General features: G+C 55.2%; 1 protein-coding gene across 3 annotated transcripts; it reads right to left on the bottom strand.

Moving 5' to 3' along the window:
- Window positions 1-718: 718 nt before the first annotated feature.
- Window positions 719-13,606, bottom strand: Epn3 (epsin 3). Of its 3 annotated transcripts, XM_070028346.1 has the most exons (11): window positions 13,262-13,605; window positions 12,343-12,447; window positions 9,347-10,050; window positions 8,043-8,161; window positions 7,340-7,420; window positions 7,018-7,146; window positions 5,741-5,828; window positions 4,971-5,240; window positions 4,678-4,794; window positions 4,351-4,575; window positions 719-4,212 (listed from the first exon to the last, which is right to left on the bottom strand). In XM_070028346.1, the coding sequence occupies exons 3-11, from the start codon at window positions 9,903-9,905 to the stop codon at window positions 3,893-3,895; spliced, it is 1,908 nt and encodes a 635-aa protein (XP_069884447.1). In that variant the 5' UTR covers window positions 9,906-10,050; window positions 12,343-12,447; window positions 13,262-13,605; the 3' UTR covers window positions 719-3,892. The 3 variants fall into 3 exon arrangements, with proteins under 3 accessions (XP_069884447.1, XP_069884450.1, XP_069884448.1); XM_070028349.1 differs by lacking the exon at window positions 7,340-7,420 and having other exon boundaries at window positions 13,262-13,606; XM_070028347.1 differs by lacking the exons at window positions 12,343-12,447; window positions 13,262-13,605 and adding an exon at window positions 11,744-12,055.
- Window positions 13,607-14,321: the final 715 nt, after the last annotated feature.

Below are 14,321 nucleotides of genomic sequence, written 5' to 3'. Positions count from 1 at the left end.
CCCTTACACCCTCCCCTCCTCCTGCAACATCCTCACTAGCATTTGTTGTTGTTTGTATTCTTAATGTTAGCTGATCTAACTGGAATCTCAAAGTTGTTTTGATTTGCATTTCCTTTATGGCCAGCGATGTTGAGAATTTCCTCCTGTGTCTATTTGGCATTCGTGCTTTTGAGAAGTCTCTCTTAAGCTCCTTTGACCATTTATTGATTGGTTTACTCGTTTTGGAGGGTGTTAATTTTTTAGTTCCTTGTATATTTTGGGAGGGCATTACTTTTGAGATGTGGTGATGGTAAGGCTTGGGGGCATGAAGAGGAGACTGTCAGGGAGACAAATGAGGGTCTCAGGTGTGAGGAGTCGATCAAGGAGACAACACAGGGAAGCTAAAATGGAGACCAGGGCTCATATCCAGGCTTGTGGACATGTAAAAACTAAGCCAGGTACTAGACAGAGCATAAGACCAGAGAAGTTCCTGGGCCTGCGAAAAGTGAGGAGTACCAATGGCTCATGCCTGTAATCCTAGCTACTCAGGAGGCCGAGGCCTGGAGGACCATGGTTGAAAGCCAGGCTAAGCAGGAAAGTCCTCAAAATTTCACCCTCAATAAACCAAGAAAAGAGCCAGGCTCAAGTGGTAGAGTATCAGTTGTGAACTCAAAAGCTGAGAAAACAGAAGTGTTAGAGTATATTAGACTTTACCAGAAAAACCACACCGACATCCAGGTACAAAGAACAAAGAGAAGGTTTATTGCCAATAAAGGGATCAGCAAGACCCCTTCTTACAGGAGAGAAGTCCTGGCTATTGTCTGAGTTGACCTAACCTATAAGGTTTAGGATGGGCTAGGAGGCAGAGACTCTGGATGTGTGGACCAGGGGCTTTATCATGGCTCTCTAGGATTTATGGCTGCTGCCCGAGTAGTAGATAAGGAAGGGGTCTTGTGGCTGTCCAGATGTGAAGGTAACTCTAAGGGGATCTTGCTGCCTTACAAGGTGGTAGCTGCCTCAGGGGAGCACCATCTCAAGGTGAAAGGGGGCTGGGAGCCCACAGTTCATGCCTATAATCCTAGCTACTCAGGAGGCTGAGATCTGAGGATCATGGTTCAAAGCCAGCCCTGGCAGGAAAGTCTGTGAGACTCTTATCTCCAATAAACCACCAGAAAACCAGAAGTGGTGCTGTGGCTCAAGTGGTAGAACGATCACCTTGAGCTGAAGAGCTGAGGGACAGCGCCCTGGCCCAGAGTTCAAGTCCCATGACTGACCCCCCCAAAAAAAGGTAAAAAGGGGTTGGAGGCTTATTGTTCACTGCCTTAACTAAATGGGCCTAGTGTTATCTAGGAAAGGAACATGCTAAGCCATGGGAAGGGAACTTATTGGGCTAATAAGAAGGCCCTGAATTCAAGACCCAGTACTAGCAAAAAACAACAACAACAAAAGTGCAAGGCATACATATATGCCAAATAGGATGGCCAGGATAGACCGTTGGCTTCAGCAACTCCAAGCCCTATATGGGCTTGGCCCAGTGATGCCCCTAGCAATGTCTGGCTGTGAGTAGATACTGCTTAGAGAGGATTAGGGGTAGGGAAGAGTGGATGGGCGCTTGATGTGAGGGCACTTGGTGGGAAGATTGGGTCCCTCTTCCCCGGGGGGTACTCCCAGCTCCACAGCGGGAAGCCAGCTTGAGCATGGAGTATTTGAGGTGATGACAGACTCTGCAGGTGGCCATGCACCAGGGCAGCTGGGAGGTCAAGCAGCTGAGAAGTCAAGCTCAGGGATCAGGAAGTCAGGTGGAACTGGAATGAGGTAGGAGCTGGGTGGGGAAGAACACTGAGCCAGGAGGAAAGCATCCCAAGAATGAGGAGTGGCAGCCTAGGCCGGGCAGAGCGCCAGCCTCTAGGTCTCCCAGGAGGAAGGTGGTGGTCCAGGCAGCCTGGAAGCCAGGCTGCCAATATCTCAGAGACTGAAACAGAGGAGAAACAGTCCCCTAGGGAGCCCCTGGGGAGTGTGAGGTAAGCACAAAGAAGGATCCTGAACAAGCAAGATGGAGCCTGACAGAAGACTGCCAGGCAAATGGACACTAGCCAAGGAGCACCTGTATGGCACCCCATAAGGAAGGCATTCCTGATCCCATTTAACAAGGAAACAGAGGCACAGAACATAGCCAGGTGGAGTCATTTACTCAAGGTCAAAAAGCATAACCACCTATTAGGAAGCGATTGTCATTAAGTTCAACCCTTGGAGCAACAGTTTGCCACATAGGCCTGACTCCTATGTAGGAAATCTAGCCCATCTGGTCTGTAATAGCAGCTCCTCCCCCACCCTGCCCAGTACATGACAGCGTGCCCACCCTTCCACACTGACAACTTTAGTGCTTCTGGCCTATGGAAGGCCTTTGCCCTCCATGCCCCCAAAGGGGGAGGGGCAGCAACAGGCCCCCTACAGGGCCAGACCCTGAGCACAGAGGACAATAGATTGGGGGCATTGACTGGAAGTGAGTTGGGCCACGTGGCCTGCGGAGAAGGGAAGTGAGTCTGTAGAAGGAAGAAGCATGGGGGCTCCTGTACCTAGCCAGGCTGCCTCCTACTTCTTCCTGTGCCACATGCCCCTGCCTTGCCTGCCCACTCCCCCACCCCCCTGTGCTCTGAACTCCTCCTGGAGGCTGTGAGCTCAGCAGTTTGGATCCCTCCCAGGCCAGCCCAGCACTTTGTAGCAGTCAGTCAATATTTGCTGGATTAAATCTGGGCCCTCGCCTGAGAGCTCTGGGCTATGGAGCCAGACTGTCTAATCTGAATCCCAGCCCCAAGCCACCCACGCTCTGAGCATGCCACTTGACTTCAACTACAAAGCTGGAGCTACAGAAAGAGAGGAGAGAGAGAAAGAGAGAGGCAGACAGAAAGACAGAGAGACAGAGAGAGACAGAGACAGAGACAGAGAAATATCTGTGCCATTGTACCTAGGATGGCTATGTGCTTGGTTTGACATTATGTGTCCCTGTTTTGAGATCTTACCCCCAGCAGTGGACAAAAAGCCGCTTGGCCATACAAAATGTGTAGCCAGTTCTGAGTGGAGGTTAACAATATTGTCTGCCTTAGAGGCCTGTTGTTGCAATGATTGAGTTAAATTATCTGCCTAAAGTGCCCAGCACATTAAAAAGTGCACAACAGCCTGGCCACCAGTGGCTCATACCTGTAATGCTAGCTAGACAGGAGGCTGAGATCTCAGGCCTACAGAAAAGTTCAGGAAGAAAAGTCCATAAGACTCTTATCTCCAATTAACTACCTAAAAGCCAGAAGTGGAGCTATGGCTCAAGTGGCAGAATGCAAGCCTCGAGCACAAAAAGAAGAGAGAGAGAGAGAGAGAGAAAAAGGCTAAATGACAATGCCCAGGCCCTGAGTTCAAGCCCCAGTACTGACATACAAAAAAAAAGTACAATAAATAGGAGCCAACTGGTTCTGTTGGAGGCTGGGGGCTGTTGGATCATTCCAGGGCCTATGTGTGATAAATGAGTGGAATGAGTGACAGCTTGGAAGCATCTGGAAGGCGCTTTCTAGAACAGGAGGTAAGGGTTGGGGGTTGAAAAGCTGTGATGGAAATAGAGGTATTTCTGCACTCCCAGACTGTTCAATAGTACATTTCTCCGCAGCTGGCGATCCAGGCCCAGCTGCCACAGCTCGCAAACAGTCCACTTGGTAAGATCTGAGGGCATGAGTCCCAGTCTTCATTGTGCGGTCTCGGACCCCCGGAGGTCTTCAGTCTCTAAGCTTCGGGAGCTGTCCGAGCTTGGTGGAGGCCTGGATCGGTGCTCAACCTGCACGACCGACGGGACGGGCGGGCGCCGTGGGCCAGGAGACCCGCGGGTGTGGGCATGGCGCACCGACGGCCCACAGGACGGCTCAGAGGCTCAGAGAAAGGGGTTGGTGCCGGCCTGCGGGGTGGGGAGCAGCGGGCCCGCCGAGCCGGACGTGGGCAGCAGCGGCTGCGGCAGGCTGGGGGGTGGCGGGGCGAAGGCCCCGGCCTGCGGGAAGACGCTGACCGAGGCGGGGAGGCCCATGCCGGCCGGCACGCTGCTGAGCGGCAGGGGCAGAGAGGCGCTGTAGGTCATGGAGCCGGGGACCGCAGCCAGGCCCAGCGCGGGTGACCCGGCTCGCATCTGGTTCAGGGTCGGCCTGCCCAGTTCTCCGGCGGTGCCAAACGGGTTGGTGGGGGACGGAGCGCTGAGACCTGCGGACCCGAGAGAAGACAGGGAGGAGCGGTCCTTAGAATCAGCCCAGATTGTAGGACGGGGCAGGGTCTGATGGGAGGGCAGTGACGACAGCAAGGGTCCCCCAGTGCAGAGGGATGGGGAGAGGGGAACCTTACCTGTCAGGAAGGGGTTCCGGGTCTTCGCAGCCTGGGGCGCCTTGATCAGCGAGTCAAGGTTGACCAAGGAGGAGGCCGAGGGACCCAGGAAGGATTCTGGGGTCCGGCAAGGGCGCGTCTCCTTGCTGGGCTGGGTTAGCGTCTCCCCCAGCGAGCCCAGGTCAAAAGTGTCTGGCTCCTTGGTGCCATTTTGCTTGGGGCTGGGGTCTCCAAACAGATCCAGCTCTGGAAGAGATAGGCGTGCTCATCGGTGGTGGGCACGGACAGGCCATCCACGTGGACAGAGGCCCATTCTAGGAACCTTCCCTCCTAGAGCCTCCTACTCACCCACAGGGCTTCTGGGCTTCCCCAGGGGCAGAGCCTGGGCACACTCCAGCTCCTGCTTGGTGTCTGTAGAATCCGGAGGTTTGGCAAGGGGGTGGAAGGTTGGAGTACCACCTAGAGCTGGCCAAGGAGGAAGAAGGAGATGAGATGAACTGGCAGAAATGGCCGGCTGAGGGTGACCTCTGACCCAGGAAGAGGCCCTCTAAAGCTAGCAGCACCTGCTGCTCTTGGCAGGGAGGAAAGGAGGAGAACTCAGATGCCCCTAGTCTCCTACACCCCCCCTGCTTTCCACTTACCAGGTGTGTTGGATGTCTCCACAGAGGGCCCCCAAGGGTCAGCCCCAGCACTGGGGAGTTTGTGGTGGGGGGAGTTCACTGCCCAGGGATCTGTGGGAGGGGGTCCAGCAGACAGCACTGGGGTCCTGCCCCAGGGCTCAGAGGAAGAGAGTGTAGGAAGCAGGTCCCAAGGCTGGCTTCGGGAAAGGGCATTTCCTGAGGGAACTGGAGACCAGGGGTCTGCAGAGGGTCCCCAGGAGGAGCCACTGGGCTCTGTGTTCGGCCTGAGACCTGGAAGGGGAACAATAAAACCATGACCCCAGACTCACCAGATCCCTGTCTAGAACCTTCCCAGGGATCCAGCCCAGATTAGGAAGTATAGGGGTACACTTCATAGGGAGGATGCAAACTCAGGACCACACAGCAAGCTGGAGCCCAAACTCAGCAGTTATCTTAGGAGCCTGGACACACACACACACACACACACACACACACACACACACACACACACACACACACACACACACACACACACACACACACACACACACACACACACACACACACACAGGCCTTGGCAGCATCAGGGCTGGGCCGAGCAAGGCACCAGAGACCACATCCTAGACCTTAGTACCACAGCCATGTCCCAGAGGCAGCTGAGGCTTTAGAGGCAAGCACTTGTCCAGTGATCCTCACTTATTTAGGGGAGATGGTCTGCAGGCAAGTGATGGAAGGAAGGGGCTCTTGGGGGCCGGCCTGGGAGCCCCTTGCAGCCAGCCCTGCATGCCCACCTGGGATGTCCCATGGGTCCGCAGAGCAGTGTGTGGAGGGCAGGGTGGGGGCAGGTACGAAGATGTCAGCCAAGTCCAGGATGGAGGACTGTGGAGGGGAGAGGCAGTAGTGGCTCAGAAGTGGGCTGGGCCCAGAGGGAGGGCAGGTCCTGACCTGCAGCCTAACTCCAGCTCATTCCTTCCTTTATTCATTTCACAAACATCTCATAATGATCCCTCACCTACAGACAGTGCTTTCAGTGTATAAAACGCTTCCTCATCCATTTAGTCCCTGCTTTTTGTAACAATCCTGTGAGGCAGGTAGGGCAGATGATTTACTTAGTTTACAGGCGAGACAGTTGAGGCCCAGAATGGGGAAACACTTGGCCTGAAGTCACACAAGTGGGGAGAGGTAGAACTAGAATAGACCCCAGGCCAGGAGAAAGGGGGAATATGGACCAAGATGGAGTTTGTACAACAAGCCTACCCCCCCTAGGTCAATCTTCAAGAGAAACTGGCCACAGTGAACATGGGCAGGAAGGGTACAAAGGCACCCAGGGAAGCATGATCAGCTTTAGAAGACAGTCTCATTCCCAGTGGCCATCTTCTCCCTCTCCCAGGGAGCCCAAGATGTTTTCAGCACCTTGTGTCTGTGCCAGCCACTAGTCTATTTTTAGAGAGTTTGGGGGAGGGGGGCAAGTACTGGGGTTTGAACTTAGGACCTTGAGCTTGCTAAGCAAGCGCTCTTGAACTCAGCCTTACATTCTCTCAGCCGGCTCTCAACCACTTGAGCCTCCAGGCCTGCTTTTTGCTAATTATTCTGAAAGATATAGAATCTAGTAAACTTTTTTTTTTCCTTCTTGTACAGGCTGGTCTCACACTGCAATCCTCCCGATCTCAGCCACTTGAGTAGCTAGAATTACAAATGTGAGCCACTGACACTCAGCCAGCCCATAGTGCTCATCTACACTCTCACCATCCTAGGATGCCAGAGCTGGAATTGTCAGGGAAGCACACTGTGCAAAAGAGGAACACAGAAGCCAGAGACATGCCCAAATCATAAAGTAAGTGGCAGCAAGGCCAAGGGCTCAACCAGGACTCTGATATCCCAGCTTTCAGCCTGACTCCATGTTATTCCAGGGGACCAGGGGCTGATACCAGCCTCCACCCCCATTTCCTTTCAATAAACCCTTAAGTAGTGCTTGCTCTACACCAAGTACTGTTGTACACGCTTCACAAATGCCAACACAATTACCTCCTAGACCTGTCTAGCCCACGCATCCCGGCATGTTTCCTACCTGGCTGTCTTTTAGCTTCTCTTCTTCCTTCCTCTCTTCTCTCCCAGGTTCTTTGTCCCGATGGTGGCGGAAGGCGGCCTCTGCACCGTTGGCCACTGGGGAGTCATTTCCTCTCCAGGATTTCACCTCCTGCAGAAGACCCAGAGGACAAAGAGGCCTTGAGAGAGGGACCTGATCCCCAAGGCTGGGGTCCAGAAGAGAGCAGTGTGGGAGGCACCGAGGTTAGAGCAGTAGAGAAGCTGGTTAATGCACCCCAGCGCCTTCACCAGCATGGACACCAGCAGCAGCATCTGCAGCCCAGACAGCTTGACCCACTCACTACCTTCTCGTGCTCCTGCTGGCTCAGACGCAGAGCCAGCTGCAGCTGTAGGTCCTCGTCCCTATGGGAGGCTGGGGGGACTGGCTGCGAGGGAGGAAAAGAGGGGGTGAATTTGGCCCAGAGCTCCCACCTCTGCATCCTGCAGCTGAGAGACAGGGCAGCCCTGCGCAGGGAACAGGGGTGGAAAGACTTCTAGAAATACCCCACTGGGGGTAAGGAGGGGGGTGAGTCCCTGCATGGAATCTATGGTGCAGTTTAAGGAGCAGGAAGCTGGATCTTTTCTTCCAGGTGCTGAGAGCTCCCCTAGGCCTGCAGATGAGCCTCAGCTTCTTCCTGCCCAGTCTGACCAGATTCCCAGAAGTAATATAAAAGGAAAGGGTATCAGAGGTTATATCCCTGTCCCCCTCCATCCCCTGACCAAAGTACAGCTGATGGAAGAGCACTAATCCTCAATTTCCCTAGGAATGTAACCATCACACCCCTCCCCCCCACCAGGAAGAGGTAGCAGGACTCATCCTGAAAACACACTGTGTACCCCAACCAACACCCAATGCCAGAGACCCCTGGGGGTGAGAGGCAGTCCCTGCCTGTATCAAGCCCACAGGACACAGATCCTCTGTTATCTGGGCAGCCCAACTCAAGGCTGTGGAACAACCTGGCCTCACTCTTTCCTCTGCGGCCTACCAGGTGCAGCCGCAGGCCTTACCTTCTCTGCCTCTTCTCGGCTCATGGCCAGCGCCAGCTGCAGCTGCAGCTCTTCTTCTCCTGACGTCTGAGGTCGTGCATGTTCCAGGTCCGAGGCGTAGCGGGGGGATGAGGAAGCAGCTGCAACAAGCATGGTACCCTCTGACCACGCCAAGTACCCTCTGGCCCTCCCGTCAGCCTGCCAGGAAACTCGGGGTTCACAGAGGGAAACTGTGGGCCATCAAGGACACCAGCAAGCCAGGCAGGGTCCTAGAGACCTCATATAGATTTCCTGTTCCACCCAGTGGTACAGAGACAATGGCTCCCTTGGTAGGTGGCAGAGAGTTCAGGGGAATGCCTGGCCAGGATTTAATCCAGGCCTCCTGACTCTAGCTCTTGGACTCTTCTAGCTGAATCCCCTCCCGTTTGGGGTCAGGGGGGACACTAAGGGATGATCTTTAAACCAAACAAGGTCGTTGGGTGCCAGTGGCTCAAGCCTGTAATCCTAGCTACTCAGGAGGCTGAGGTCTGAGGATTGTAGTTCGAAGCCAGCCCAGGTAGAAAAGTCCATGAGACTCTTTTATCTCCACTCAACTACCAAAAATCTGGAAGTGGCGCTGTGGCTCAAAGTGGTAGAGCTCTAGCCTTAAACAAAAACCTCAGGGATAACCGCCTTAGGCCCTGAGTTCAAGCCCCAAGACTGGCACTAAAAAATAAAAATTAAAAAGAAATTAAACAAGTTTTCTGCTTCAGAGCCCTGGGCAAGCTCTCACAGGCTTTAAGGAAGGAGGGCCATTCTGGGGTTCTTAGGCTAGGGAGGCAACCACTATGGGTGGAAGGCTACCACTAGGGGCCAGAGGCCACCATCATGGGTGGAAGCCTAATCAGGAACTTCCCATTGATGGTGCCCTGGAGTGGGGATATTAACACTAAGTGCCCTGTGCCTGGACAAAGGATTGAAGACTTGGGCCTGGTCTCAGCAGGTGCAATTAACCCCATTTTACAGAGGAGGGAACTGAGGTCCAGGGAGTTGGTTGCCCAGGTCATACAGCTTAAAAGAAGCAGAAAGAATGGTCTGTGTGTACAGAGCCTTTGCTTCCTACCACCACACCACCCTATCAATAGCACACTGGCAATAAGGATGACCAAGACTCTAAGAGTATGGTCTCAGCTGATTTGCTGAGCACCGACTATATACCAGGCTCCATTACTTTCCTTGTCTCACTGAATCCTCAGAATATTATCAGGTTGGTATCTGATCATGACTTGGGGGGGGGGGAATCTCAGAGTGACCTCCCTTCCCTGGTCACACCCAGGTTCACTCACAGGTATAGGAAGACGGGGAACCCCGAGAACGGCCGTCATCTCCATAGCGGCGGCTGAAGCCCATCTGCCCACTGCCAATACCCATGCCCTCCAGGGCCATGCGCTCCTTGGTCTTGAGGGCATGCGTGCGCTCCTGGCGCAGGCGCTCCTCGTCCTTGAGCAGGGCCATCACCTGCTTGACCTTCTCGCGCACGTTGACGCCCTGGTCCTTGCCGTCCCGATCAATGTGCTGGAAGTCCTTGAGCGTCTGGATGGTGTAGAGGTTCTCCCGGCACTGGTGGGCCACACGCTCAGAGCCCGTCTTGAGCAGATAATCCAGCAGCGTCAGCGCCTTGTACACATGCCGCCAGTTTTTGCCACTGTCATTGAGGCGTCGCCACAGCATGCCCATGACCTCAGCAAAGGCCACGGTGTTGAAGGTCAGGTCAGCGATCTCCGACATGAGGGAGCTCGGGGGTCCCCAGGGGTCATTGCTGGTGGCCTCCCGCACTTTGATCTCGGCCTCGGAGTAGTTGTGCACAATATTCTTCACCTGGCGTCTAAGGGCGGAGGTGGTCATGGCTGGGGACTTGGAGGTGGGTGGCCCCCGCCCCCGGTGGCGGAGGTGGAGGGCCGAGCGCCACCGACGTCTCGAGGTCACGATCTCGAAGGATGGGCCGCCGTGCTCTCAGCAGGGCGGCTCTGCCCTTGGCTTCCACATGGGGCTGAGGAAGAGAAGGTCTGGGACTCAGGGACAGTGGCCCACCTTACTAGGCACTCAGCCACCAACTCACTAAAGCCTGGCCCAAAGGGTCTCTGCTGCCAGAAGCAGCCTTCCATGGACACTTTTATTTTTATTTTGTCGGTTGTGGGGCCTGAACTATGGGCCCCTCACCATTTCAGCTCAAGGCTAGTGCTCTACCACTTGAGTCACATCTCCACTTCCACTTTTTTATTTTTTGGTAGTTTCTTGGACATAAGAGTCTCATGGACATTCCTGCCCCAACTGGTTTCTAGCCATGATCCTCAGATCTCAGCCTCCTGAATAGCTAGAATTGGAGAGGTGAGCCCTGGTTCCTAGCTCTTATTTTTCTTCTGTTACTCAGGCAGGGCTAGGTCCCATGCTCTGGGCTCACCCCAAGATACTGTAGTCATCCCCCTCCACTCACAGATGGGGGGATAATAAGAATCATGGATGGATTCAATGATGGGCTCAAGATCACAAAGCTGTTGAGTGGAGATCGGGATAGCCCCAGGCCACCCACATGAACTCTTGGCTCATCAAGGACCCTCATGTGACTGCCAGGAGCGTCCACCTTGCTCCTGCCTGACCTTTCTGACTTCTCCATTCACTCTTCTTTCCTCAGATGGCTAGTTTTTATAGTAAGATTCATTCAGTACCTCTTTCCTGGGGGCCTTTTCTGAGCCAGGCACTAAGCCAGTCTCAACCCACATGCTTGACCCACGCACATCCAGTGACCATGTACAGATAATCACAGCCCAGAGTGAGTATGTCAAGAGATACAGAAGATGCAAGGGAAGAAAGCCAGGGGAAGACCTCCTGGAGGAGGTGATGGCTGAGGGGAGATGAAAGACTCTAAGGAAAGGTGAGGAAGTGGAAAAACCATCAAGGCCAGAAGGCTAAAGGAAGAAACCTGTAGGGAAGCCTGCCTGGCAGAGACCCAGACTCTACCACCCAACCACCCATAGGCAAACACAGGAGCAGTAAGGCCATCAATCTGACCATGTCACATGGAATGTAAGTGGCAGGGCTGGTACTGACACCTAGATCTCCACCAGACTAACCCAATACTTCTTGTTAGTGTCACCTAGTTTGGTTTCAGGCAGAATGAGAAGTTCACAAAGGGAAGGACAGATCTCCAAGGCTCAAGCACATGGCAGACCTCTGACAGTCCAAGGGGAAAATCAGGGCCTGCTCATCTCCTTCCCTGGCCTCGGGACCAGGCCTTAAAGAAGAGCCCTCCCAAGGCCCTACCAGAAAGCAAAGCCGGTGTGTGTGTTTGTATGAGTCCAGGCACGCTGGCAAGCCTGAGCTCCTTTGCTTTCCCCCAGGAAACTCCACACAGGTGAAGAGCTCACTCGCCTGCAGCACCCTCTTGTCCCTGCTGAAACTGTGCCTCCGCTAGCACCCAGGAGGCTGGGAACAGTAACCAGAAGGCTTGTCCTGCTCCACAGCTTCCACCCCCTCCACCCCCCCCCCCCCCCCCCGGCACTACTCTCCTTCCAGCCCAGCACAGTGAAGCAAACCAATGATGGATCAAATGATCGCCAGCCAGGCTCAGTTCAAAGCCACCACCACTCACAAGCCTTGGCAGGTTCCCCCCACCCCCATCCCAGGGCCCAGGAGCCTGGGATCCCTGGGAGTTAGGAATGCACCTGGCCCCAAGCGCTGCCTACCTTCGGTTTGCTGTCTGTCTTTCCGTCCAGCCAGTGGCAGACCTTTTGTGGAAGATGCCACAGCCACAACTTGTTTAACTCCCGCCCTTCCCCCTGGATGTGACTCAGACCTGTCTTCACCTCCTGGGTGGGAGGGAGGCTAGTAGTGGCACAGTCAATTCGGGAATAGTTGTGCTGGAAGCCCGCCCCATCCGATGCCCCTCCCTCTGGCCCCTGGAACTAGCAGAACCAGTCGGTAATCCTGACTCCACCAGAGCCCTGGCAGGGCCTGGCTGCCTGGGCACGGGCAGGCCTTCCTGGGTGGGGACACTGGCTTTAGTGGGAGGGGGCCCACTGTGTGGGGCTAGGATCTCTTCCTGGACTTCGCTTGTCAAAAGGAGGTGGGCATTTTCAGCCCATCTCTGCCCAAGCTAGGAGAAGGGAAGCATCAGAAACAGGGAGGAGCCATGGAGTTTGAGGAGCCAAGGTAGGAAGGAAGAGGGGGGAGGAGAGGAAGGAAGGCGGGAGCGGGCGCCGGGAGCCCTGCCAGGCGAGTTACAAGCAAAAGGGTTTTTATCGAACACAATATGCTCAGGAATAAAAGGGAGTGAAACACAAACCCAGCTGCCGATAAGGCGGTGGTGGCGGTGGCGGCGGTGGCAGCAGCAGCAGAGGCAGCCCCGGGCAGTCGGTATGGAATTACTGCAGTGACCTTGAGCCAGACCCTGTCAGGTGGAGGGAAGGACACTGAGAAAACAGGCTTGGAGAGGCCACTTCAGAGATGGGGAGAGGCTGGAGGCAGAGGACCCAGCTGTGAAGGGGAGTCAGCTGGGCTGGTGTATGTGGGGGTGGGGGGCTGAGTATAAACCCTATGTCTCCTGTACACAAGGTGGTCTCAATAAGAACTTGGGGTGGGGGGAGTGCTGTGTGGAGGTTCCCTTCTCAGAGCTCACAGATTGGACAGACAGTAGGAAGAAAAGGGGGAGAGCTAGAGAGTTCCCCCAAAAGTCAGGTTGGAGGAAGCAGATGGCATCCCCAGAGTCAGGGTTCAGAGAGACGAAAAGAACCCAGATCTGTCCAGTCATGTGCATGAGTTTGCCAAAGTCTTGTGTGTGCCCCCCCACCCAGCATCTCCCCACCCTGTCCTCTGCCCTCCACCAAGTCCAATGCACACAGCAGGGGGAGGGGGAGGGGGGAGTGGCAGTGCCCTTCCTGCTGCTGGGGATGGGGGGGGGGGCAGGGAATCATCTTGCTAGCCCCTAAGCTTCTGCCGGCTAATTTGAGCTTCATGTGCAAGGGGAGAGGGGGACTCAGGGGGGGTTAAGGAAGAGGGCGCAGCGGAGTAAGGACTGTCATAAAAGATGCTAAGTGCCACCCTTCCTGAAGATATCAGGGAGGGAGGAAAGGACTCAAGTAAGAAGCCTTCAGGTTCTCCACAGCCCAGCCCTACCATTTCATCTGCCCCCAGCCCGCTCTTTTGTCTCCTGACCTTCCATGCAAGGTGCCACCACCCCCAAGGTGCCCTGGAAGAGCGCTTACCTCCTGTGTGGGCTCCCTTAGCCCCGGCCCAAGCAGTCTCTGCAGTGACCCTCTGACCCGCGTGGCAGGGGCACAGCACAGCCTCAAGAGCAGGTCCAGAGCCATGAACCGTGGCCCCCAGTTCTGGAAACCCACCCTCTATGGGGAGGGAGCGACCCTTCACAATGGCAGTGTGGGGTCCCCGCAGCGGGGCTGGACTCCTGCGGCCAGCCAGCCGGCACACACACACACACACACACACACACACACACACACACTCCGGAGGAAAGTTGCTCAGCTGGCAGGGCAGGTCTGTCTCAGCAGTAACAGGACACAGGAGGACGCAGGGCAGGGCGGTGCATTAACCCCTTCCTGGCCACCCACCTGCCTGCTGGGGGAAGCGGGGAGGAGTGGCCCCAGAGGTGCAGATCTGGACCTGACCCACTCCCACTCTGAAATGAGTTAACCCTTCGCCTGCCTCCTCAGCAGGAAAAGGGAGGGAGCTGCAATGCCTCTGCCATGCCCACCCCTTCCTCTTTTAGTGCCAGGAGCCTAGTGACTGGGGCCTGCTCGGGTCCCCCTGTGGGACTCTCCAGCCTCCTTGAGGGGACACTGAGCTCTGTCCCTCCAACTCAAGGAGTGCCTTGTCCTCTCTCTCCAAACCTTTTCCTCTCCTGTCTCACTTGAAGGCTGCTGCAGGCCAGAGAGGTCCTTATCAGTCCTGGAGACTTCAAGCCAAGCCTCCCCTGACGCCCCATCCCCCTAAGCACCATTCCTGCTCCATCAGCCCATTGCCATTTGCTGTGCAGAGTTATTATGACAGAAAGCTATGTGGCACTGGTCTGAGCAGGTGGCACCTTTCCTCCCAAGCCGCCACCCTTCCAAGCCCACATTCCTCAGTTCCATAAGGAAGTGGGAATTTGTTGCTGTTTGGTGCGGGTCCTGGGCTTGAACTCAGTGTCTGGGTGCTCGTCCCTATGCTCAAGGCTAGCAGTCTGCCACTTGAACCACAGCTCCATTTCCGGCTTGGAGATGAGAGTCTCACAGATTTTCCTGGCTGGCAGGCTTAGAATCACGATCC

This window comes from Dipodomys merriami, unplaced genomic scaffold (genome assembly GCF_024711535.1).
Source record: "Dipodomys merriami isolate MVZ:Mamm:240054 unplaced genomic scaffold, mDipMer1.0.p SCAF_19, whole genome shotgun sequence".
NCBI classification, from domain to species: domain Eukaryota; kingdom Metazoa; phylum Chordata; class Mammalia; order Rodentia; family Heteromyidae; genus Dipodomys; species Dipodomys merriami.
This window is presented reverse-complemented; position numbering and strand designations above follow the sequence as displayed.